This window comes from Temnothorax nylanderi, unplaced genomic scaffold, assembly GCF_030848795.1.
Source record: "Temnothorax nylanderi isolate EJ_2023f unplaced genomic scaffold, tnyl_v1.0 TNYL_tig0185_pilon, whole genome shotgun sequence".
NCBI classification, from domain to species: domain Eukaryota; kingdom Metazoa; phylum Arthropoda; class Insecta; order Hymenoptera; family Formicidae; genus Temnothorax; species Temnothorax nylanderi.
In genome coordinates, this window is record NW_027249247.1 from 76118 (window position 1) to 103778 (window position 27661).

Consider the following 27661-nt stretch of genomic DNA (forward strand, 5'->3'; position numbering starts at 1 on the left):
AGTAATTACTCATCAAGTGCTCTTGTTTCCTTTCTTCTTTGCTGACATGATCGAAGGGACAAAGCAAGCGGTTCCTAACTTTCCACAGAGAGGGATCCTTAAAGTAATTCGTTGAAGTGCTTGGTCTGCAATGAAAAGTAGTGTAATTAGAAATTGAATTATTTAAAATATTATCGTTGTATTAGGTAATTCTTGTGCAGAAAAGTCAATATTTAAATAATAAAATGTTATTGTGCGGTGTTATATACAAGTCCTTGCCGAATATTGAATACGAGAAAGCTCAGCCGCCTATCGGTGAAAGCTTCTTGTGCTCTTCATCATGCTGGTAGCACGTGTTCACCGCGCGCGGCCGGCTGCCGTGCCGCTGGCGCGCTCGCTCCGGCAGGACATGGAGAACGGGTTGGCATTCGGCAGGGGCGCGCTCGTATGTGCTCGGTGTGGCGGTTGAGCCGCCGCCTGTTGGGGCGCTCATAGCCGCCACATCGTATAACATATTCTTGTGCAGAAAAGTCAATATTTAAATAATAAGATATTAGATATTAAATACTAATATCCGTTTCTACCAATATAGATTAATTTTGATCTTGGTTTAACTTACCTTTTATCTTTCTCTAATTTTAAGAACTAGAAAAAGATGAAACGTAAACCGCGATTAAAGTTAATCTACATTGGTAGAAATGGACATAAGTTATAGAGTAAAAATTTGTGTGAGAAGGAGGATTGGAGAGAGAGAGGGAGAGAGAGAGAGAGAGAGAGAGAGAGAGAGAGAGAGAGAGAGAGAGAGAGAGAGAGAGAGAGAGAGAGAGAGAGAGAGAGAGAGAGAGAGAGAGAGAGAGAGAGAGAGAGAGAGAGAGAGAGAGAGAGAGAGAGAGAGAGAGAGAGAGAGAGAGAGAGAGAGAGAGAGAGAGAGAGAGAGAGAGAGAGAGAGAGAGAGAGAGAGAGAGAGTGACGGAGATTGTTTCAGATCTTAAATTTCTGTAACACTAATTTCAAACAAATAATCTTAAATAGATTTATGATTTCTTACACGTATATATTATAGTTTATAAATAAAGCTGTCTTGATGTCAGTACATGTTCAGACATAAGTCAAATACTGCAGTCACACATCAATGCGGTCGAAAGCGATTGAATGTTTTTGCAGAAAATTAGAATAAGTTAGAATAAATCAGGTTGGAACTATACCTATATATACAATCATAATCTCAACGGATTAAAAAGCATCAATATCACTATTATACATTTGCAAAGATCAACGGCGTATATATTCAAACATTATATAGAACCGTTGATTGTTGGCTAATGGGAATCTTCATTTACTATTAATCATCTATAATAAGTAAGTGACAGATTTGATTTATCATACATAGAATTTATAAATAAGTTTAATTTGAAGTTTATTTAATTTGAATACATACAAGAAACAATATATATATATATTTGACTTGAGTTTTGGTAATATTAATGTCAAACAAACGTCTAACCACGAATATATAAGCAACTGTGTAACAAGTTTATCAATGATATTAAAATGTAGAGTCTTCCATGTTTTTTAATGTGATCTATAATTGAAGTAATCCATGTTAATCCAAGTCAACGAAGTCAAACATTATATAATCTCTCATTTTGCATCGTAAAAGGAAGTATTTTGTAACTTCGTATGACAAAGTAGAGTGTAAAAGTTAATTAAAAAACCATTAAAGAGAATAATTAAGTTTTCTTATATAATGTTATAATTCTCAGATTTTTCTCGATATAATTATAGTAATCTTAATTTATATTATATATGTATATGAAAACATTATATTACATCATAAAAAAATAATTTTTGATCTTTTAAATTAAAAGATCTGTCATTATCATATAAATTCCATGATGACTTTTTTTTAAAGCGCGCCAATATTTCTATTATTCTATTGTTTTCCATTTTAATGTATTTGCTGTACTTTGTCATGTCTATTATTATTATTTTTTTTACATTATTTATTACAACAAAAGTCAAGTATTCATTAAAGATCCAACAAACCCCATTCGTCATACATTGGAATTCTCTTCATCATCAATTTTTTATAACTCTCGCTCTTTAGACCCGGACTTGAAAAAGTATCAGGATTCATGATCTCATCTTTCGCCTCAGCCTTGCAGCACAGCACTGTCGGTAAAACTGAGAAGGATGCTATCATTCCATAACTGGCTCTTCGTTTTAGGGTAGCTTTCAGTTCTTCCATGGTGGGTGGCTGCGTCTTGCAGCCCAGTTGCTTCATAGTCGCCGATAATGCGCCAAGATATTCATTTAATAACACATCTCTCTTGTTTTCAATGACATCCGGGGAAAGACTTGTATTGAGAAAATATTGAAGATCGATTGCCGGCGATGTGTAGACACACATTTGGAAATCCACCTGTAATATCAAACAAACTATGTCGATCGATTGATTTTTTAAGCTCCTGGCAATTGAATTGGAAATGAAATCCGTGCCCCGGGAAAGAAGTGGGACTCGTGTTTAGGAAGTCGCGGCGAGAAAGTTGAGAGTTCGCGCGCATGACACCGGCAGACAGGTGGCGGATGTACCTGAATGTGATCAAACTGGATTTATGCATTATTCATAATATATTGCAGTTTCAAGTATCTTATATTAGCGCTGCCTCTTTGTCTTGATCGCTAAAGTCGATATTGCGAATCATTAAAATGCGTTAACATATACCGTATACTTTTCGGAATATTATATATTTATGTCTTATTCATTTTGTTAATTTTTATGTAAATTTATTTTGCATTTAACTGCAACTTGCATTGCATTCAACTACAAAAATGATAATAAAAATTCAGAAATATAGATAATTAAAACAAAGTGACTAAACGATGCTATACCTATTTATATTTAATTTATGCTCACGATGCTTTACATTTTTCAAAATTAATCTTTTAAGATATAGTTTTAAAGTAAATACGCTGTTTCAACAATATAAATTATGTCATTACATGCAGGTACAAATTAGATTTCACGAATTTTGTCACTCAATCTTAAATTTTAATCGTGATTATAATAATAAATAAATCAATAAGCTTGTATTTAAAGGAAATACATGATTTCTTATAATGTGGTGGTACTTACACAAATGTGCTGAACAGGTTTGCCATCATTGTCATATTTGAACAACATATTGTTTACCCAGAAATCGCCGTGATTAATAACATTGAATTCATCCTCACATAACTTGGATGCATCTATTCCTATTTTATATATGTGGTCGGTGAGTTTAGCAATTTTTTCCGAGTATCTAACAATAAATAAAAGTCACATAAACATGGAATTCTATAAAATTATGGAAAAATCATAAATATTTGCTGTATATTCTAAACAACAATTTGTGTTTATATATATATTTGCCAGTTTCTGCTTATTATGTTTATTTCTGTTATCTTAAACATTAAGAATTAGATTAATAAATATTGCGTTTATTCATGTAAATCTTACTTTTTCATTCCTGGCCAATTTGCAACCTCATCTGCTAAAGCTTTAAGAGTCATAACGTCAAAATTTTGCATTTCTAGCGGGCACTGATCGTTAAACATTCCTTTCGTATACATCTCTTTTTGCTTTGGTTCCTAGATATTAAAATATTTTTATCAAAGAACATTGATATTTATTTATTTAATTATACAATTTAGTAAATAAGTTTGTAGTGTGGACTGGAAATTTGGAACATGTATACATGAGGCTATAGAAAAAAATCTACGACATTAATTTCAAGTGATTTCTTAACAAATTTAGAGAACATTTTTTCTTGAAGATAGTTACGAGGAGGACTATTTGTTACAATTTCTTAATGTAATTTCAATATAAATTACAAATTACGATTTCGTAAATGTAGAAGAACTTACTGCTTACAATTAGTTAGGCACATACGTGTCCATTTAAGCTAAAAGCTTAAAGCTTTTCTTTTTTAATTGCTTTAGTTTCGAAGGTATTTGATATACGCGATATTTTAGTCAAGGAAAAGTCGATTTTTCTTAAGTAGTTAGGTACTAATTGTAAGAGAATAATTTGATATATTAAATCAAATAATTAGGACTCCCGATAATAAACATTAAAAATTAAATCTGAGAGTCAACGAGGTTATTTGTGCGTGATAAATTAAAATTTATTTATTAGTTCTTCTTACATCTTCGTCCGAACGTTTCGGCTCCGCATTGAGCCATCATCAGCGGCATAACAAATACAATTTAATAATTCTCACGATCTCCGTTAGGTACGCTATGGATGAGTGCTTCGGGACTGGAAAGAGTGGAAAGTCGGAAAGCCGATCTGCTCGTCTGCTCGTAACGTGTTGACGTATGGTTGGAATGTGATGTCATAGTCAAGTGATCAGGAGTTATACGTATGCGCTTGTGTAGTACAATGAAAGTAAGCTTCCCCCGCACGCACACATATTACATCATACATAATATTTATATAATATGTAATAATAGTTATTGTATTATTTTTTTAGGTTATTATTATTTATTATTATTATTATTATTGTATTTTATTATATTTACGTTTTGATATTAATATTTCTTTATAAATTTTATTTTAGGTTATGTACGCAGTTTTTTATGTTTTTATTGGTTTAATTATTAGTATATCAACAATAAATATGCATCCCTTACTTGCACTGTGTGCTCGCCTCTGCATATGAAACAGAAATTTGTTGCGGCCACTTTCGACACCCTATATCTCGAATACTACCCGTCTTAAAAATTTAACCCAAAGACCAACGGGAAGCTTACATCATGTATAATGAGATTTGAAACTTACGCCGACCGCAAAAATTTCGAAATAAATTTTTTCGACAATATTTAAATCATTAAAAATTACGGTAAACTGAGGAAAAAAGAGCAACATTATTCTAGCATCTGTTGTTGGTATAATTGTTGGTCACATATTAATGCCAAATATACTGTTTTTCAGGAAATTTTATAAGCTTCAAATTTGGTCTGAAACATTTTGTACGTATCTCTCATAGAAGCTGAGAAAATTACAAAAAAGTGTGGCAAACCCCATTTTTTAACGAAAACTCTTAAGAAAGGCATAATTGAAATGACAATTCTTTAAAAACTTTCATTTCAAAACCGGTTCCACTGCAGGATCACATACATATGCATATAAACTTTTGAAAAAATGTCGATATTATTTTTTCTAAAGTATTTTTATGTCATGTTTTGTAAAAAAAACTATAAATTATTAAGAAATTTTTAACATAAACAAATATTTAAAAGGCTATATCTCTGGAAGTATTCATCACAGAAGGTCAAATAAAAAATCATTTTAAAGATAATTTAATAAACTTCAAGAAACATGTGTATTTTTTTAAAAAAGATAACTCGGAAGTCCGCCATTTTGAGAAGTGTACCTAAAAACCGTTTCTTTTACGGATGTCAAAAATACTATTAGTCGTATGCAAATCGGTCAAAAACCAAAATAATGAAAATTTAATAACCTTTCTATTTGATTTTAACAATTTTTTACGTAGGACTACCCATTTCCGACTTATATTGCGAGGAAATATTTATTCTCATAATTTTCGAAAGTCAAAATTTCATTTAAACCGTAATATTTCCAGAAATATTAGTCGCGCGGTATAACATAAATAATGCATTTTGTAGGTAATTTAATTCTCTTTCACTTTCATTGTATGCATTTTTTACTTTCGGACAGCCAGAACAGATATTTTGAAAAAACGCTCGAAGAAACAGCTCTTTCCTCATTTGCCCGATGCTTCAAAAAAATCTATCTCGGGAACTAATGGTCGTACGAAGTTCTACAAAAAACCAAATTGCGAGGAATTTTATCAGCTACATTTTCGCTCTGAATGTTCTTTCCCGTGAAACTAATAATTTCCGAGTTACTCGCAAAAAACCCATTTTTGTACTCTTTTTTTCAAGATGGCGCAGCCGGCTCACGCTCTATGTATGGGGACTTTTAGTATGTTTAAAAGAACACTAAAATAAACCTGTATACCAATTTCCAGCTTGCCGGCAATTTTTTCATCCAAAAATCTTAATTTGACTGGGCTAATATGTTTTCTCTCCTCTTCTAAAAAGGGCATGTCATCGGTACTCGAATCTATCGAAATATTGTTGTCGCTTTTCCGCGATGTCGATTGGTTCTCTTGTTGCGCTTACTTCATGAGCGGCTGTCATGGCATATTTTGACAGTTGTGTGGTTAATAGTGTAAAGTTAATAGTAACAGTGAAATATTAAAAATAAATAGCGCGCGCGTAGCGCGCGTCTGTGATGTTTAATATTATAAAACGTAAAAACTTTGCCCGCCACTATACATTTATGCAACAAGAAAATTCAATTTAATATGAAGTTGGGCAATATGTTTGTACACGGTATTAAAACAAAATTTGTACCTTTTTAAAATAATTAATTAGAACCTACTTCTCTATAGGATCTAAAGTGTTAAAAGCACATTGTCCTAAAGCTTTACAAGTTTCAAACTTATCTTTTGATAGTATTTGAAGCAATCAATGTTTCATCGCTTTAAAATATATTAATGTCTATTATATGAAACATTTGAATATTTCCGACGACTATGTATAATGTGTTTAATATAGTGCAATATTCGTATAATATAGTGCAAGAAGTCTCCTAGCATGCAATACAAAATGACTTTCCATATAAATATATTACTTATATCATTCAGGGAATATTAACATGGAAATTTGCACCTTGTATGGTCCATGGTTTCGTGCCTGCACTGACCTGAATACGTGATAATCGCAATGAGACATTACAAGTGAGTCACGCGTAGTGATTTACCTTCTCGCATATGGCTACAGAAGCTGCGTGAAACCTGGCTAGTCCGTCAAGCGCCAATGTGGTATGAGCTAGGTCAAGACCAGACAGACGATCGGCCATGCGAAAGCCGAGAGGCGCGAGATCCTCGATCACCAGAAGCGTTGGATTTTTATTTTGCACGTACAGGCCCTTCCCGCTTAAGCGATGCTCCGGCCCTAACAACTTATTCATTTTATCCAAGGTATCTGACATCATCAATATCTCGATGTCAAAGACGCCTGATAATTCGATCTGTAAAAAGTTTATTTAAGATTAACAAATAAAATCTTTTAAAATCAAACAAGCGTGCAATTAGTTTTGCGATGTAAGGCTTTAAATAAAAAGTTTTGGTTTCTCAGAAATGACAAATAAATAACAATTTTATTCCGCAAATCAAAATTGATTTTAAAATGACTGAAGCATATCTTTTCTTCTAAATATAGGTATATGTGCTTCTTTGAACTTGATAAAAATAATTTTATTTTCAGTCACTGATTGCCTCAAAAATAATTGTCCTGATCTTTTTGTTTATTAGAAATCTACTTCGAAATAGTAGAATCTGACACTTAATTTGATTTATTTGTATTAGAAATATTATATTAGTTGAATCAACTTACAAGGTCCTGACGAATGCCTTCAGCTATAGGCGAGATTTTGACAATGATTGATTTCTTCTCCGTAATTTTACTGTCGCCTTGGTCACGCGAAAATTCGGCAGTAACCCTAATCATGTCGCTTAAGTAGTTGTCACCCTTAGCTGTGGCCGGTTTCGAGAATATATCGATCACCTGAATCGAGTTGTCGCCTTCTGATTTTCGCAGGATCTTCTCTACGAAGCATTGATTCAGCCATGCCGGTGTCTCTAGGGCCATTTCTGAAATTGGAATTGGAATTGGAAAATTTTTTCGATAAATCATTGTTCTTCCTGCCGTGTCACGAAACGCGAAAATGATTTTTTACGATAACTTATTGTTCGCAGCGAGATTTATCACGTTTTTTTCTCCCTTTTCAACCGGCTCCCTTCTACTCATTCCGGCCTTTCCACCCTTCCCTTCGTCGCGCCCCCCTTCCGCCGTTTCTTTCCCCGCCCGCTTTACCGTCGTTTTTTCTTCATATCCGTCGATATTCAAGACGGGCGCGCATTCTCCTATACGTTTGAGTTAAGAGCTGTTTCAATTAAGAGCGTAATGGAAAGCCGCTTTTCCCTTTTCCCTTTTTGGTCAACGGCATACGTACGTTCCGCGTTGAGATCCCGTCGCATGTGATCGAGTTGCGGTATTTGCGAGAAATTTGCGTCAAACGACGCGTCTGGCGTGCCGCGATCGCGTGCGTACTTGTGGTCGTATTACATCGGCCATATGCATATTTCACCTTGATGAGTTTTCTCAGAAATGTTTTTCGCGGTTTTCTCAGAATCAAATCCGCCCATTATTAGATGGACGTTTAATGACTGAACTTATGAGGAACACATATAATTTTAATAATATATAAATAATTTATAGCAAATGATATAAATCACAATGAAAATGGTTTACTAATCAAGTGCCAGAAATGCAAATAAATGACAAAACTTTTTATTCTTTAATCGACTTCAAATAAATGTTATTTTAATTAAATTATGATACATCTTAATTGCAATGATTAATGTAATAAATCGATTAAAATGGATTTAAGAGAATTTTGATATATTTTATTAATATATTTAATTGTGTAATACCTCTTTTTTTAGTTGTACTATTTTTACATTATATAACTCTAACATGCTAACATTAATTATTACGAAAACAAAAACAACGAGATAAGATTAAAGTTGAAAATTATTCATTTGACGTAATAATTGCTCAAGCAAGTACGTAATCGCGTATGTCGTGCTTAGATAAAGCATAACATATGATTATACACTTGCAGTAAAGTCACTACGCTATTGAAGAATATGAACCTAATTTCTTTATATCAAAGTCAAATTATTATTATTCAGTCAAAAGTGTTGTATGTTTTACATTGATACGTCTTAATATGTTACTTTTCATTTATTTAAAATACCTACTATAAAAATTAATAGCTTTACACAATTTTCAATGTCAATAATCATCAATTTGCCACGTACGTCGCATAATAAGTATGTAAATCTGTTTGATTGTTTATTCTATTATATTACCATTATTATAGTTTTTCCTAAGAAGTATTCACAACAGATTTCTATATATTTTTATTTTAATATTTTAATACATTTCAATTAGAATAGCATACTATATTGCTTAATTGTTAAAGGCATCAAAAGTCGGCCTCAAGTCGTCGAGCAACAAAAATATCGCGCTAATTATATTTGCTGCACAGCAAACTCATAAAGTACATGTTATAACACTCAAATGAATCTTGTTAGATTAAATCTACTTATTTAAAAAAAAAAAAAACCCAAGTTTTCTCCTCAATTTTGATGAACTTTGGGTATGTTACGTTACAGATAAAAATAAGAGTATTTTCTTATGTTCTTATCTAATCTAAGCGTATATCTCATCGAAACGATCAGAGATAGGCAAAAATGTTTTAACTGAACTTTTAATGTACACGATCTTATAGCGAAGCGCGACGGTCCTTTTATGATATATGAAATCGTGATTAACATTATGTTACTGCGTGAATGCATTTATTAATATCACCATGCTGCATTATTCTAATTAACTTTTTTATTTTTTTGAATGAGCCTTGATACCAAACTAATGTTCGGTTTATTTAATTGACTTTTTAAACTATAATATCTTAATAAATATATTACTATCATTATATGTAAAAATTATATTGTATGCTTATTATATTTACGCACACACACATACACACATATTTAAAATATCTCGTGCCGTAGTATAGTATTTTTTCTCCATTCAGAAATGATTAATCAAATCGACATCATGCATTCGACGTTGATGCATCGATGAATCGTCAATGTCGAATACTGATTAGTATTTTTGTCATCTTTGGCCTCATTATATTCACCATACATTGTTCTTTTGTAATTGTTTTTATGTTAATTGAGTAATCATGATATTTTTATAATATTTCTGTCTTTCGGTCAATTCCCACCTCTCTCTTCTTTCTCTTTCTATTCACATCGAATACGTAATATACACAGTTGGAAAATTTGTGTTAAATATAACATAAATCACATGTCCCAAACGGTTCACTCAAATTTTTGTGTTAATTTAACATAATATGGATGTGTTAAATGGTAACACCGATACTATGTTAAAATATTTTCACAGAAAGGAAATGTAATTCTGATCGTAGTTTGAGGTTAATTATGTGTACAATTAACATAACTTTTATGTTGAAGTTAAGATTGTAAGAATAAAATTAACACTCTTTTTCTGTAAATTTTTATTCCCACTTCTGTTATAGAGTAAAATCAACACTTTTTTTCTGTAATCTTTAACACATTTAATAAATATGTTTAAATTGTATTACTTTAACATGTTTTTTAAATTATTTTAGTAATTTTACATTTTACATTTGTTAAGCTCAATTAACATAGCAGGCATATGTTAAATCTACACATGTATGTGTTGTTTACTTTACACAAAAATTTTAACAAGGACCTTTTTTAACAAAAATACACAAAATTTTTTATTGTGTACATATATGTATATATTATGCTTTCCGATTTTGGATTAATTCGAAATAGAGTTAGTCAAAAGACAATAAAAATCTTACAGAAATAGTCTCAATTTCTCAATTAAAAGCAATTGTGAAACAATTGTGATGACAAAGCAAGGTCGAAGATGACAAAGATATCAAATAAACTAGTATTTGACATCAACTATTTATCGATCCAATTGACGTCAATTCAACTAATAATTTCTAGGTGGATTGTTAATCTTAAAAAGCGTATAACAATTAATATTGCATTGAGAAATTGAAATGATATTTGTTATGACTTATCTTGTTTAACTTAAAAAGTAAACAGGAGAAGTGGTTATTTGTGTTAGACAGATATATTCGATTTATATATTGTAGATATTCGATTTCTACATTATTATATTTTATAAAGTATAAGATTGTTTAAAGATATGGAAAATTATTTATACGTTCTAAAATATTGTCTATAAGATAGAGAAATATCTCATAAGAACTTATAATCGCGTTTATAATGTTTGCGCATTATGTATGTTTACAACTTAAACTCTTCTTCTCTCAAACTCACGCGACTCATGCAATTTACACGGAATGAGTTTGAGATTCTCCCACTGATGTAGCATTTTTGTAAAATCATATTTTCTTAAATTATATTAAATTATGTGTCATATAATTTATTCAGGTGCTTTTTATTCCTATTTATTCATATTTACCTATACACATATTATTGCATTATTAGCAAGTTGATCTCATATTTTTTAAATATAATACGGTATAAGTGAGTTCACTATAATTACATGTTTTACAAGGCTTTATCTAAAATTTTTATTAATAAATTCCGACTAAATATCATTTTGAGGAAAACAGAGCGTTGATAATAATCGACACACTGACCTGTAAATTGCTTCGACTTTGGTTGTTTATTTCACTTAAATGCTCACTTCACTGTGCCGTTTCGTAAAGCCCGCGAAGTGATACACGCAGAACGCATAAGTGACAGGCTATATCTACATCAGTGCATTTTTTTATACTCTCGAATAAAATTGCGAGTATACGTATGTTTTCATTAGGCACTGCAGATGACGACTGTCACGAATACGACATATAATCTGCTTGGTCACCATTTATATCGTCGAACTTTCTGATTTATTCTTAGATAACTGAGACTCAGCCAACATTAAACACATGTCGATTTATCTCTCAATAAACCAATAGACGCTAGCTTAAATGAGATAATATAGCGATAATAACACTCGTGTGATCATGAACTGAATACGACAAGCAGTTAGAAGCAGTAGAAGCGTGCACTTATCATCCTGGTATTGAGGCAAGAGAGGGGGGCAATCGTGGCGCAGAGATTTGCGCTGGTCTAGTGAGCCGGAGAACCGAGTTCAAATCCGACCAAGACGGTTTTGTCAGATTTCGATCGCCACCTCTCGGATGTCAGATGGGATGGCAACTCACCGAGAGTATATTGCTTGCCTAGCTCTTTATATTTAGAGAGGGTCCCCAGGTTGGGGCAATAAAAAACACGTGCGGTTTTTAATTGTGCTATACTCTTGTTTCATTAAGACTGGCAAACGTTAAAAGAAATTATAAATGAGTATATATTGTAGGTAGGTATATGAATGTGTGAAAATATGTAATATACTAAGGAAGAAAGATTTCAGAAGAATGCATGAAATTCATCAGATTTTGCACAGAAAAAAAAGCTTACCTTTTGTTAAAGCAACTTTTTGTTAAACTTTTGCTGCTGTTGCTAAATTATAGGTCTCGCTGCAAAAAATACTGCTTTTGCTGCAAAAAATGTTAGTTATCCCTATTTTACAATTAAATTTGCTATAATAGCTAATCCTGTGAGGATGTATAGACCGGGAGCCCGTAACACTAAATTTCTGTCAAATCTTATTCATCGGGAAACCCTATATATTCGATAGAGTACATCCTTCTAATATTGAAAAGTCATTTCTTACACCTGGAGGGTGGGACAACCCCTGCGGGGAAGTAAAAAAAAAAGCAGAGGGTATGTCAAATTTTACTCACCTTGAAACTTATTTGCTAGTTAGTTTTTAATAAATAATTTATGAAAAAACGTTTCTTACACCTGGCAAGCGGGACAAAATTGTTCTTACAGGTTGTAAACAATGTAATATTTCACGAGGGTGATGTCAAATATTATTCACTTTGAAATTTATATGAGAGGTAAGTTTGAACTATAAATAATATGAAAAAAAAATTCTTACGGCTTGAACGCGGACCAAACGAGTTCTTACACTGTTCTGAAACTAAAAACATCGCCCACGACGCTCTTTTGCTGGAGTGCGCACACAGTAATTTTCTTCTAATGTTAGTATACAAATCGGGTTTGTCACTTATGAACCTTATTCTTCTCGTGTCTGTTGTGAGAGAAACACATATTCTTGTGAAATATGTCGAAGAAAGTCTGTGTTTTCTGCGGCAAGAGGTCTCAAAAAATTCTCGATTTTACAAACGAAAAATTAGAAAAGTGTGCACCGATTTTAAATATTCGGAAAGAGTACAAGTTAAAATTTTCGAATGTGACGCTACCAAAAATTAATAGTTCCAGTAAAGGATATCATTCCGCTTGCTATCAAAGTTTCACTGCATTAAATAATAAATATAAAAAAGATGCAAAAATTGAACCACAGCAATCGACATCTCGTGAAATTGACGAAGGAGTTGCATCAACTTCTAGAGGGTAAGTTTAATTCGTTTAATAAGTAAAATTTCATGTTGCGTAAACAGAGGGTCGTTCACCTGACGATTCGAATACAACGGTTAGCTTTTATTTTCACGAATTTGTCCTTGTATACATTTGAAATACAGAGTTTATACGCGCTAGCAAAAAGTAAACTGTTCTTTTTACGTCTACTTTATTAAATTAAGAAGACACGAAAAACGGTGTTTAATAAAAATTACGTTTGGATTTTTTATAGCTCCGAAAGTATAGAATGTTCCGAAAGGGTACAAGCGCCTAGCGATGATGATACACTTGATTTGGAATCCAGGTAAGAATCAGAGAATTATTTGTTTAAGGGAGGACACCACTGTAACTGCCCATTTTCGACTGCCTTTTTTGGTATTTTTTTTTTAGAAAGGAATAAAATATATGGTCAAAAGAACTTTTAGGCTTTATTAGACATATATTAAAGTATGTAAAAAAATTTTTTATTTGTTAAAAAAATACAAAAAGGCGGCGCACGAGTCGCTATAGCACTTATTGGTTTTCAGCCAACCCTCTCCGCGGCACGCAGTAGAACTGTCGTAAATTTGATCCTGGAACAAAAAGTGAAATATTTTCGTTAATTATATTAGTTTTAGCAGTAAAGTACGAGGGGAAATAAGAAAATATTAAAAAACAAAAAATAGAGACGAGTTTGAATAAAAAGTTCGATGGTCGAAAAATCGAACTTTTTATTCAAACTCGTCTCTATTTTTTGTTTTTTAATATTTTCTTATTTCCCCTCGTACTTTACTGCTAAAACTAATATAATTAACGAAAATATTTCACTTTTTGTTCCAGGATCAAATTTACGACAGTTCTACTGCGTGCCGCGGAGAGGGTTGGCTGAAAACCAATAAGTGCTATAGCGACTCGTGCGCCGCCATTTTGTATTTTTTCAACAAATAAAAAATTTTTTTACATACTTTAATATATGTCTAATAAAGCCTAAAAGTTCTTTTGACCATATATTTTATTCCTTTCTAAAAAAAAAATACCAAAGAAGGCAGTCGAAAATGGGCAGTTACAGTGGTGTCCTCCCTTAAGTATCAAAATTGTTCATGACATAATTTACTGTATACATGCATGCATTGAATGATTTATAATATTTTTTCAGCAATGACAATATCGAATGTACGAGTGATGCGCAACCGTCTGATAGTGCTCATGAGGAAAACAAAGAAATCAAAATATTTGATTTTATACATTATATGAATTACTTTAATAAAAAGAATGAATAATGTACAATGAAAAAATATTCCACATTTTATTGTCCATCTATTTTGCATGTTCGTAAGTGACAAACCCGATTTATATACTAACGTACTACATTAAAGGAAAATTACCATGTGCGCACTGTAGCAAAAGAGCGTCGTGGGCACTCTTAATTTTTAGTTTCAGAGTAGTGTAAGAACTCGTTTGGTCCGCGTTCAAGCCGTAAGAATTTTTTTTTCGTATTATTTATAGTTCAAACTTACCTCTCATATAAATTTCAAAGTGAATAATATTTGACATCACCCTCGTAAAATATTACATTGTTTACAATCTGTAAGAACAATTTTGTCCCGCTTGCCAGGTGTAAGAAACGTTTTTTCATAAATTATCTATTAAAAACTAACTAGCAAACAAGTTTCAAGGTGAATAAGATTTGACAAGGACACGTTCAAAAATTACATGTCTGTTATAATTTTCTGCATCTATGTACCGCTGACCGACCTCGCCAATATCATGTACCTTTCTTACTCGATTAAAACAACTAATTCTATTAATATGGCGGTGAATAAGATTTGACAGAAATTTTGTCGCGGGCTCCCGGTCTAGTACGATTTTCAAAATTAATTCATGCATTATTCGTCGCCGTCGATAATACCGTTATCCTAAACTTGAATAATTTTTCTGAACGGCGAGAATATAGTGGAATTATTCACGAAAGTCGTCTATCATGAGCGTTATCTCGGGATATGAAATTTATATGTGATATTTAAGGGGAAAAAAATCTCCGCGGGTTTCATACTCTGCGTCAATATATGGATTTTAGTCAATATACAATACATATTGTTCTTTTATTGAATAGATGAAGCGAAACAACACTTCATCAACGTACTGATAATTGAAGTGGCAAATGTATTAGTTGCTTATTATATATTTTTGCCCGCATGTACATTTAATTTATTACAAAATTGTGTATATTTCGCATTATTGTTCTTTTAAAATATTTATTCTTCTTCGATTTCATGGCTAAGTTAAGTAAAAATATGAATTGTCTACTGATCTCTCAAATCACATAAAAATTTTATATATATATTTTTTTCATTTTCAACCACATAGTAATTACTTTTTTGATAACATATGCGTCTCTAACATTTTTCTACTTAACTCATTTCACTGTACTGTTAATATAGCTCAGATTTAAATAATCATTAAAATATTAATCAAATTTCGACATTTACAATTTTATGATGATTATTACAAAAATAATTTAGTAAATTTGGAACTGAGATATAAAAAGTTGATAACATGTTAACTATCGTGAGAATTTCCGGTACGTAATCTTAAATGCGTAATAAGAAACAGTTCGTGTATTTAGAATATAATATAATATAAAAAAAGCAAATAACGAAAGTAAATTATGAGGAAAAAAAGTTAAATATTTCTGCTAAAATATTTCTGCAATGATTTTAATGTCTGGGCAATCACCCAGATATAGCAAAGCGTGTCTGAACAAAATCGCGCAACCTGTGATTGCTTATGATGCTGGCAACTTGCCGTACATTTGCTTCAATTGATTTCGAGTAATTTAATATTTGAAGCAACATGCAGGCAACATTGGATATATGTATTGCCAGCAATTTGTCGGCAAGAGAGCAGCATCAAATTTACTTCGCGTTGCCAGCAATATGACAGCATTGTGTGATTCTATGAATTATTACAGCAACATGACAGCAACAGCTCGAATTTTGAATCAGACGATTTTAGACCGCAGCGTAAGTTGACAACAAGTTGCTGGCAAGTTGCTATGCAAAATTGTTATATCGTGAAGGCATCAACTTGCCGACAAATGCGGACTCAGTTGCCACAATTCTGATAGCAACACATACTATGTTGTCGGCAACATGCTAGCAACAATGCAAACACGTTGCTATCTGGGCATATATTATCAAAATGTGTTCATCTATTCCGTATAATGATAACAATATATCGATACTATATCGATACTATAACGATGAACGATAACAATAATCACAGAAAATGATATTTCAAAACATTTATTCAAACAATAAGATTATTTATACAAAGTATGCTTATTAGACATTTTTAACTTAACGATATAGATTCAAATTAATACGTGATTATACAGTATAATATAAAGAAAAGACTGTAATATATAAAATTAATTAATTATTTGCACGCAAATGATGAATAAGAAAGTAGTCTGCATTTCATAATCGCACGCAATCTCTAATAGAATCTTGATGTATAACAGATGATATTTTGTTCTCCAACAATTCGCACAAATTTTTTCGCTGTTCAGGAAGTTAATTGACGCGATTATAAAATCACACAGTAAACGTTACGACATCCGCGTAAGTCATCGTTGTCTGTGATTAGTCAGTGGTTTCGCTAGGTAGTAGATAGGGACAGTGGGAATCTCGTTAATCCATTCATGCGCGTCACTAATTAGATGACGAGGCATTTGGCTACTGTAAAGAGAGTCATAGCTACGACCGCACCGGGGGGTCTGGGGGGGCGGTTAGCCCCCCCAGAATCCTCCCCGTGGTCGGAGTGTGACCGACGTTATCAGTACTTCCCTGCACAGCAGTAACGGAACCCGCCACCGTGGATTTGCCCATTACAGAGATACATACCCGAAGATTACATACTCCCGGTATAGCCGACACCTCTGGCCACTGGCAGACACGGTTTCCCGTAACGCCCTTATGACTCACTATTGTACCTGCGCTGTTCCCCAGGTAGCAGGGTTTAGTTCCGCAGCGAACGTGATCTACTCGGATTAGATCAGCTCAAACTGACAGGACCGGGGTACCATAGTACCCCTTTTACAGGTAATACGCAACATGAGCTTCATAGCGCGAACCCACAAGGCCTTCCATGCCGCTCACTCGGCTATGCGAACCACCACCCCTACGAGTCCGACACCATCTGGTAGGGCACCGGTAGCCTCCCGGTGGGGCTCCCTACCCCCGTAGTACTCGTGTCGAGTGTACCTCACTCACGTTTGACGAGTCACCGTCGCCGGTGCCGTGTTCACCAGCTACCACGTAACGCACAGGTGCGCTGTTCACGCGTCGCTCATCGGTTGCCCGGGGATCCGGGATTCGGCAGCAGACGAAGCGTCTTAGGGATATACGGCACGTGGTGGGCCATATACCCCGCTCGTATTGGGCACAGCTCACGTACGAGCACGCCGCGCTCGCCTCGCGAGGCGCTACCCTGTTCAGTACGGCCGGCGGCATCCGTTACCCAGCGCTTGTCCTGGTAGTCCGAGATCCGGTATAAGAAATTTATTCCCTCATTTGTTATTTATGAATGATAAAAAATATATGCTAGATAACATATACATTGATACATCGCAAATAGGTTGCCGAGCTAAATCGCCTTGGGATAATGTTAAATAATTAAATTTTTAATTAAATTTATTCGATCAACTTCCTCGATTGGTTGTTTATAAAAATTGTGCATTAGTTGAGAGAATATACCCGAAGGAATTGGAAAAATAAAGGTTGCCTACTTTCCCCTCTGCGCAGCTGTGGAGTTGCCAGGTATAAACAGGTGAGTAAGCGTTATTAATATACCCTCATCAGTTATTTAATCAAATTATTATATCAAATGAAAGCTTATTTAATTCACAATGCAACCGTATTAGGTTGCTTTATCAAAAAGTTGATTGCATCATGGTTGCCTAGATTTTAGATGTAAAGTTTTCAGCGCGAGCGTTGAGATGACAGAGAAGCGTTGCGCGCGCAACTCTATGCGACAGAAAAAGATGAAGCGAGTTCTTTTTAAAGAAGATTTTTCCGATAGCGTAAGCGCGTTCCATTGATCAAATACTGGATTTAAGTCAGATTAAATATTAACAACGATATAAACTTGTTTTCACTCACATTTATTTATCAGCGATTATACATTATTATGAAATAATAAGTTTTTATGTTTAAAATGTACATCTTTCAAAAGGATATTTTTCCGATCGTGTAAGTGCGGATTAAATACTAGTAAAAGTCAGATAGAATACCACATAATGATATCAACATTTTTTTGTTTATACATAAATTTATTAATAGCAAAATATCTCAGTAAAAAATTTTTATGTAAAAAACTTATTCTGATTCTGACTCGTCAGAAATGCCTCCGTCAAAATCTAATTCTAATTCTTCATCGTTTTCTTTTTCCTTTGATTCTCTGAGTATATCCTCAACTTGTAAGGGTGTTGGGTCCCCTACGAACCATGTAGGCTTCAAATAGCCATCCAAAAACCAACCACAATCTTCAGGATTTAGTTTGACGCAGCATGCATCTATTGCATGAAGCCACATTGAATTTACATAGATTGTGCGTAAAATTTTCTGTTTGAGGGAGATCCAGCATGGTGGAATCAGATTGGAGTCGATGCCTTTAATCTTCTTCATAAATTGCTCTTTGTTATTGTTTGCTGCATATGTTTTTTGGAACAGCTGATATCTAGCGTCATTAATGTTATCACAATGCTTGATCCCATACAGAAGGGCAGTAAACTCCTGAACACGTTGAATTTTTTCTTCTACGAGTACATCTAAAATCTAGGCAACCATGGATGCAATCAACTTTTTGATAAGGCAACCTAATACGGTTGGATTGTGAATTAAATAAGCTTTCATTTGATATAATAATTTGATTAAATAACTGATGAGAGTATATTAATAACGCTTACTCACCTGTTTATACCTGGCAACTCCACAGCTGCGCAGAGGGGAAAGTAGGCAACCTTTATTTTTCCAATTCCTTCGGGTATATTCTCTCAACTAATGCACAATTTTTATAAACAACCAATCGAGGAAGTTGATCGAATAAATTTAATTAAAAATTTAATTATTTAACATTATCCCAAGGCGATTTAGCTCGGCAACCTATTTGCGATGTATCAATGTATATGTTATCTAGCATATATTTTTCATCATTCATAAATAACAAATGAGGGAATAAATTTCTTATACCGGATCTTAGACTATGGCATTGGGCAGCCGCACGGCCGTTTTATGGGTAAGCGGCAAAGGGTGCACCGTTTACCCGCGCTTGCTTGAATTTCTTCACGTTGACATTCAGAGCACTGGGCAGAAATCACATTGCGTCAACACCCGCGAGGGCCGTCTCATTCTATCTTGATTATATCATGTTACTCGATTTGACAGCGTAATTGGATTATGAGCGTGGCATTGCAGCATTGGAGTAATAAAAAAAATTTTATCATGATGCAATAATAGATATTTACCCGTTTACCTTACAGCAGAAGCTTTTTCCTTATATCCCAGACTTTTACCATTGTGTACTCTAATTATATATAATAGATATAATAATTATATTTATGAAACCTCTGCATATTCTTGTCTATGCACGTTTATGTATGTTTATGTACGTACATATACATACATATACGTCTTTTTGTAATATAAGAGTATAAGTAAAATTTTTCATTATACTTGATAATATATTATTGTACGTGAAGTCACCAGTTATTCTATTTTTATAAAAGCAAGTTAGAGAATAACATACTTTCGTAATTGTATAAAGAATACTTACATATAATTTTAATATTAAACAAAAGAAGATTGTACTGTCTTTATAAAAGCTCGTTGATGCATTTTATTAAATATCTTTGTTTAAAAAATAATTTTAACTTGTATCGCTATGGCGTGTTATCTCTTTAAGAATAAAATATTTAATCTGATATTGCAAGTCATGCCGTTGTTGCCTGTTATCTCTTTAAGAATAAATAATTAATGTAAAAAATATCAAGATAAAATATTGAATCTGACATTTAATCTTGAAAATATCTAATCTGATATTTAATCTTTAATTGAAAGATTTTTCAGATTGGAAAAGTCAATAACTTGGATTATGGTATAACGCCTTATATCGTTTATTTTTAATTAGATAAATATAAAAAGATTAAAAAATCAATAAAAAGTGTGCAAATTAGAAACTTGCACATTGCTTCCTCATCATTACAGATCGCTACCATTGCTTTTATTTTATTTTGCTCACAAAGCTCCTCTTATGAGGAAGCTTGTATTTTATTTGATGCATAATTATTAGTATTTATTAGTTTGGCTTCCTCATAGAGGAAGCTTTATGAGCGAAATAAAATAGGAGCAATGGTAGCGATCTGTAAATGATGAAAAAAGAGGAAGAGATAAAATAAAACTAAAATAAGTAAGTTTATTGATGCTTTTAGAATATACAGTTTTTAAATATCTTCATGGTTTTCGTATCTCAGGATAGGACTGGAAGACTATAAGAGAAAAATAAAATATTTATGTATTGTACATATCTGTGTGAAATAAAAATAAATCAGTATCTATATCTGTAAAACAGAAATAGAAAATAATTATTAATATTGCATATGATAATAATAATTTTTTTTAATAGACGCAAATTTTTTTAAATAGACTGAGATTTGTATGTTTGGTCTGCTTCTAAGATTAAATATTTCATAAAATAATATGCAGAGATTTTTTAACGTGCATATGCTACACATAAGAAAGAATATAAGAAAAATTAAGAAATAGGTATATAAGGAAGCAGAAGATATTTTATAATCAGATATTTTATAACATATTTTAATTGATTGATTGATTGATTGATTTTTTTTATTTAATGATAATGATTCCCTTCTCGGGATACATGGTTTAACTTTTCCTTATTTCTATACATATTTACAAAGAATATCTCTACATTTCTCCGTGTTTTCTTCATTCTTCATCCTGCTTATCTTTCTTTCGTTCTCTCTGTAATTCTCTCTCACTCCTCATTCTGATGATTTTCAACATCTATTCCACTCCTTCTCCCCCTTCTGACATTATTACTGCTTCCGGTAATCCCATTGCCTTGGTTTCTATGCATTCCGTCAGAATATGGTTCCAGGTTTCCTCTTTCTCTCCACACAATCTACATTCTCTCTTACTGTCCTCCTCCCAGTATTTATTTCCTCTCCATTCGTTGCAACATCTGAATCTGGCTAGAATCTTCAGTCGTTTTCCTTTTCCTTTCTGTCCCAAGTATTTCGCTCTTCCTACTCCTTTCCACCTTTTGTATTCTTTCGCTAAAACTGACTTTTCTATTTTATTTCTCCTTTCTTCCAGCTGCTTTTCTTTGTACTTTTCGATCCATTCTTCTACTGTATTTATTCCTTTGTTTTCCTTAGCTTCTCTTTCCCAACGGCTCGTTCCTCCTACTTCATACAGTTCTTTCATTGTTTTTCCCCAGTTTGTACTTTCCCATTCTATCTTATCCATTTCTCTTCTGCACTCTTTTAGTATCACGTTTTCTGACTCGTTCTTTATTCTGTCTTGATACCTTATCGCTCTCCCTCCTGCTTCTAGGCTTATCTTCTCTATTGTTGCCTCCTCTCTGACTATGTATCCTGGAGTACACCTGTCCAATCCTAGGATCCATCTTATGTACCTTTCCTGTAACGCTTCGACTTCTTTCCATTCTCTCCATCCCCATACTTCTACTCCATACAACATGATGCTTATTTGCAAATAAGCTTGATAATCATGATTTATTTAGAATACCCTTATAATTATTGATTGTATTTATTGTTACACTGTAATAATTAGTTATAATATCAAATCATTTATTTATATGTTTCAGAAGATAACGACGCGGAAAGTGTTGCATCGAGGGAGCTGACAACTCGAGAGGACAGCCTGAGAGGAGGAGGAGGCTTGGGAGCGGCATCGGGCGCCAGCGAAACAACTTTGCGGTAAATATTATTTATTTTGTGTAAGAATAATTTTGTTTGTTTGTTATTGAGCCTATTTGCTTTACCATGATTTAGAAATAATAGTAAGTTAGAAGAAAATAAGTAATTTAGTATTTTATAAAAATTGATTCTTGTAAAGATCATTTTCCGAAAATATATAATTATTTAAATAAATACCTAATTAAATAATGAATAAAACATTCAATGCGCATAAGAATTATGTTTTAAAACATTAGATTTTTTGAACACTATTTTAATATAAATTTGATATATTTATTTGTTACAGAATCAACGTAGCTACGTGGCAGATATAATTTAAGTAATTATTTTAGAATCGATCAGTTACACATTACTTAAAAATAACACAGCCCCACAAAAAAAAAATTTTTTTCTGTCCGGCGGACCGGACTAGTCAATTCTTACGTATTTTGGGTCGCTGAATCCGAATCCGAGGTCAGAATTCAAAAGTTGGTTCGTGTTTTTTTTCTAATCTCAAAAAACATACTTTTTTAGTACATTTTGAGCCGTAATGAAAAAGCGCGAGCTAGTTTCGAAATTCTGACCGTGGATTCGGATTCAAAAGCTTGAATTACATAACAATTGACTAGATTTTTTAATACAAAATGGCAGATCCAATATGGCGGACCCAATATGGCGGATGTTTTTTCAAATTGATCCGATTCGCTTGAAACTTGGTACTCGGGGGTTTTTGTGGTCGCTGAGTACGAATCTGATGTCAGTTTTCCAAAATTCAAAATGGCAGATCCAGTATACCCGATGAGTTTTTGAAAATTGACCAGATTCGCCTAAAATTTGTTACTCGAGGGTTTTTGGGGTCGCTGAATACGAATCTGACGTCATATCATAACATAATCACATTGAAAATGCAGTTTTTCCCACATGACTCTGAGAAAGTACAAATCTTATATATTTGACGTCCAAGACGGTAATAGTCAAAGTATATCCACCCTGGCGAAAATGAGAAGTTTCATAAACGTTTGTTTGATGTTTACGTGAGCGTTTGCGGAAGTTCGTTGAGAGTTTAGAAACGGTCAGTAGAGAGTTCGTAGAGCGGAAATTGCAACGCTGCAGCGTTTGAAAGGCGTTTGTATATAGTGTTTTTGAGAGTTTGCACAGCGTTTACATGACGTATGACGTTTGCTGAGAGTTCTTTAAAACATTTAGAGATCCTCTGTTAAGCGTTTAGGCTGCATTCGGAAACGTCACCCGGGTACACACGGGTATACTCCCTTCTCCTTCTAACTCGCTGAGATAGAAAGAGAAGGGAGTATACTCGTGTGCACTCGGGTGACGTTTTCGAACGCAGCCCTGATAAGTCGAAAGCGTTTGCTTTCATCATTGAAAACTGCGTGCAGCTTCTATTAAAACGCTGTATATAACGTTTCATGAAAGTTCTGAAAAGCTGAGGCAACGCTTTTCAGAGAACGCTCAGTAAACGCTGCGTGCAGAGAGTTTGCTGTCAGATTTTTCAAACGTTTAGCAAATGCTTTTCCCAACGCCGTAAGACAAGCGTTTTCAATCCGTTCAGCAAACGCTCTTCTGATGGCGAATTGTAGAGGCGCAGTGAACGATTTGTAAGGCGTTAACGCAAACGGCTTAAAGACGCCCAAGAAACGCTTTTCCCGACTCCGTAACACAAGCGTTTTCCCTTTGTTCAGCAAACGTTCTTCTAACAATGTCGCTAGGCAGCGTATCTTTCTCGCATTTAAAATACATCCAGCCGCGTATATAAGCAGACCCCCTGCGAGGCGAAAAGCAGATTTTAACATTTAACGCTCTTTACGCCGTTTCTTCTAACAACAAGAGTAAACGCCCGTTAGGGCCTAAGCAGAATGGCTGTCTTGGCAATGTTTTATGCCTTAAGTCTTTGTCTTATGTAACGCACAATACTGTACAGTACAGGGGCCCAGAACCGGGCCACGAAGCTACCATCCGTGGGATTATGCCTGAACGCCTCTAAGGACGTATCCTCTCTAGTCAAAGGTGGCAATGATATCTCTAGGAGTATCGTGAGTCGAAAGGCTCAAAACAATGTGACACACTACTAGGCGGCCGGTCTTCGCGGGCCGGTCGTCGCACGAGCCCGGTTTGCCGTACGGCGCCTCTGCCCGTCGTCGGGATCTCACCGCTTACGACGGCACGGCGTCTAACGGTCGAACATGAGTTTTGCGAGTTCGATGTCGAGACTCGGAATCGTCTGTAGACGACTTAGGTCCAAGACTTAAGGCATAACTTAGGGACAAAGACTTAAGGCATAAAACATTGCCAAGACAGCCATTCTGCTTAGGGCCATAAGCTCAATAGAGGCTGCACGCAGTTTTCAATGATGAAAGCAAACGCTTTCGACTTATCAGGGCTGCGTTCGAAAACGTCACCCGAGTGCACACGAGTATACTCCCTTCTCTTTCTATCTCAGCGAGTTAGAAGGAGAAGGGAGTATACCCGTGTGTACCCGGGTGACGTTTCCGAATGCAGCCTAAACGCTTAACAGAGGATCTCTAAATGTTTTAAAGAACTCTCAGCAAACGTCATACGTCATGTAAACGCTGTGCAAACTCTCAAAAACACTATATACAAACGCCTTTCAAACGCTGCAGCGTTGCAATTTCCGCTCTACGAACTCTCTACTGACCGTTTCTAAACTCTCAACGAACTTCCGCAAACGCTCACGTAAACATCAAACAAACGTTTATGAAACTTCTCATTTTCGCCAGGGTGGATATACTTTGACTATTACCGTCTTGGACGTCAAATATATAAGATTTGTACTTTCTCAGAGTCATGTGGGAAAAACTGCATTTTCAGTGTGATTATGTTATGATATGACGTCAGATTCGTATTCAGCGACCCCAAAAACCCTCGAGTAACAAATTTTAGGCGAATCTGGTCAATTTTCAAAAACTCATCGGGTATACTGGATCTGCCATTTTGAATTTTGGAAAACTGACATCAGATTCGTACTCAGCGACCACAAAAACCCCCGAGTACCAAGTTTCAAGCGAATCGGATCAATTTGAAAAAACATCCGCCGTATTGGGTCCGCCATATTGGATCTGCCATTTTGTATTAAAAAATCTAGTCAATTGTTATGTAATTCAAGCTTTTGAATCCGAATCCACGGTCAGAATTTCGAAACTAGCTCGCGTTTTTTCATTACGGCTCAAAATGTACTAAAAAAGTATGTTTTTTGAGATTAGAAAAAAAACACGAACCAACTTTTGAATTCTGACCTCGGATTCGGATTCAGCGACCCAAAATACGTAAGAATTGACTAGTCCGGTCCGCCGGACAGAAAAAAAATTTTTTTTGTGAGGCTGTGTAATTTTAAAATAACATATTGTATAAAAAATAATTTTAATAATTAATTTACAAAATACAAAGAGAGATATTTTTATCAATTCTATTCTGACAAATGTTATATCTAGAAATGCAATTAATCCATAAAATAGGTATGCACTTATGACGACGACGACGATGTCCTCACGGTCTCGCCGGCCGTGGAGGAGCGCGCCGTCGCTTGCTCCAAATATTTCCCGAACGTCAGCGGTAGCAAGACGGTAGCTCGACCAGACAATTTTCTCTACTACGGTAATGGGCGCCAGGTGCGAATACGCGCACCACGTTACTCGAATTCCGACTCTAATAAACGCGAAATATCTCAGGCGTGCAGTCCATACGCGAGATCGCGGGTGGGTCTCGGTTGAATGGAGGAGAGGGAGCGCAGCGCAATCGACACACAAAGAAATAAAACCAATTAAGTAACAAGTATATTTACTAAGCAAAGAAGTGCGATCTTCCACAGGATTTCTAACGCGGGACGATACATTAACGCGGGATGTACCTTACGCGACGATACTCTAACGCGACACACTACTCTACAATATTTTTAACGCGACACGGCATTCTACGCGAGACGACACACATTTCACGCAAACGATACATTAACATTTCGCCGGGTTTCGCGGCATCGCCGCACACTTACTTACATGAATGCAACGACACACGACACGATAATCTCCCAAAAATGACCGCGAATCCCTCCGGATTACGCGAGTCCCAGATTGACCCCGCGATTGATCTCGGCCTTCATGCACGAAGCCTCGCGAGGTCCGCAATACGACAATACGATGCCCCGCACGCCGCGACGCGATCACGCGGAGGCCACGCTCCGGCCCCGCGATGATACGGTGCCCGGTCGTGCGAAGAGCACCCCGCCTAGAACGACTCGATTACGCCCAGCGCATCTTCCCGTTCGCGAAACTCCGCCGAATCCTCACAACTATCTCGCGAAAATCTCACGACACATCAAACGCTCCCGGTCTCACAACGATATCACGAAACTAAACGCATCACAAATCACACGGAACGGAACGACTCAAATTACGCGGAAATCATACAAATTACGAAACGCTGACTGTCGGCGGCCGCACTTCCGAATCCCCGAGACGGGCAGCACAACTTTCGTTTTCTCGGCCGGGCCCTCCCGCGGTATTTCTCTCGATTCTCTAATAGCGGTAACACATTCTCGCGGCACAACGCGACTCCCGGGAGGGCCTCGGTATCGCAGCGATCTTACTTTGGATGCGTGAGCAGTGGCCTTACAATTTTTCTTCGTCCTTCGCCGGCAGCCTTCTTCCGGAATCGCTCGCAGGGGCTGGGTGGTACCGTTCTCAACCTCGGCTCGCACGACAGTATTCTCTCCGGTCCGGCGGGACCACGCTGGGCCCGCGCGCCTGCGCGCCGGGGTTGCACCACTGCCGCGCCTCGTGCGATCGCCGCGCCCGTCTTCAGATGCCTCGCGCGATCACCGCGCCTCGCGCGCCCGCCGCACCCGACTCCTGCTGCGCCCTGTGCGATTGCTGCGCCCGGCCGGGCGCCTCTCACATCCGCCTCCACCTACCGGCGGGTGTTTCAAATCCGCGTCGAGTCCGGCTGTCCAGGCCGCGACTCGAGGACCGGTCCTTCGACGGCCAGGCTGGACAGGCCGTGGCCTGTCGACCGGTGGCGGAACTCCGGTAGTGGTTTTATCGTGGGACGGGGACCTTCGTCGGGGCGTCCCCCTTCTCGGTCCCTCCGTGTCCCGGGCCGTCATCCGTCGTTGCGGGCTACGCGTTCTTCGTGCTAGGTGCTCGGCTGCCCCGGCTATGGGCCCCAGCGTGACTCGACCGTCGGCCGTCCTTCCTCGGTGAGTTTCCGGCCGGCCACCTGCATAATCCCGCGGTGCGACTTTACGTCGTTACACGAGTCCTTGGCCATCTGCTCCGCACCCCTCGCTCATAACCTGCAATTCTTACAAAAACTTAGCCTAACGATAGCTCTAACGCCTCGCCCGCTCGGGTGGAGGCACCACCCTTGACGCCCACCTCGGCCGAGCTACCATCCGGGCCGGGGACGTGACTAATGTCACGTCACACACTATACAGTACGCGTGCCCAACAGCAATTTCATTTCTACT

At 35.8% G+C, this 27661-nt stretch overlaps 2 protein-coding genes and 1 long non-coding RNA gene across 4 annotated transcripts in view; 2 read left to right on the forward strand and 1 right to left on the reverse strand.

The window, feature by feature from the left end:
• The window catches only part of LOC139778505 (uncharacterized), a 31126-nt gene extending 8622 nt beyond the window's left edge, over positions 1-22504 (forward strand). The window contains exons 4-5 of the long non-coding RNA XR_011719579.1: positions 22074-22185; positions 22472-22504. This is a non-coding gene — a long non-coding RNA (uncharacterized lncRNA). The remainder of the gene's footprint in view (positions 1-22073; positions 22186-22471) is intronic.
• Positions 1380-27183, reverse strand: LOC139778502 (uncharacterized). Of its 2 annotated transcripts, none has more exons than XM_071716442.1 (6): positions 26809-27183; positions 7447-7703; positions 6812-7081; positions 3479-3609; positions 3116-3281; positions 1380-2401 (listed from the first exon to the last, which is right to left on the reverse strand). In XM_071716442.1, exons 2-6 carry the CDS (start codon positions 7699-7701, stop codon positions 2009-2011), a joined length of 1215 nt encoding a protein of 404 aa, XP_071572543.1. In that variant the 5' UTR covers positions 7702-7703; positions 26809-27183; the 3' UTR covers positions 1380-2008. The 2 variants fall into 2 exon arrangements, with proteins under 2 accessions (XP_071572543.1, XP_071572542.1); XM_071716441.1 differs by lacking the exon at positions 26809-27183 and adding an exon at positions 11354-11726.
• On the forward strand, positions 11839-14667 carry LOC139778504 (uncharacterized). Its single transcript, XM_071716443.1, has 4 exons — positions 11839-12075; positions 12308-13178; positions 13417-13488; positions 14320-14667. The coding sequence occupies exons 2-4, from the start codon at positions 12889-12891 to the stop codon at positions 14441-14443; spliced, it is 486 nt and encodes a 161-aa protein (XP_071572544.1). The 5' UTR covers positions 11839-12075; positions 12308-12888; the 3' UTR covers positions 14444-14667.
• Positions 27184-27661: the final 478 nt, after the last annotated feature.

Excerpts from the sequence above, each read along its gene's own strand:
- LOC139778502 (XM_071716442.1), bottom strand. The coding sequence starts at position 7,701 with ATGGCCCTAGAGACACCGGCATGGCTGAATCAATGCTTCGTAGAGAAG. Across the intron at positions 7,082-7,446 it reads AAGGCATTCGTCAGGACCTT|ATCGAATTATCAGGCGTCTT; the intron begins GTAAGTTGATTC and ends AACTTTTTACAG. Across the intron at positions 2,402-3,115 it reads AACCTGTTCAGCACATTTGT|GTGGATTTCCAAATGTGTGT; the intron begins GTAAGTACCACC and ends TTGATATTACAG.
- LOC139778504 (XM_071716443.1), top strand. The coding sequence starts at position 12,889 with ATGTCGAAGAAAGTCTGTGTTTTCTGCGGCAAGAGGTCTCAAAAAATT. Across the intron at positions 13,179-13,416 it reads GTTGCATCAACTTCTAGAGG|CTCCGAAAGTATAGAATGTT; the intron begins GTAAGTTTAATT and ends GATTTTTTATAG. Across the intron at positions 13,489-14,319 it reads ACACTTGATTTGGAATCCAG|CAATGACAATATCGAATGTA; the intron begins GTAAGAATCAGA and ends ATATTTTTTCAG.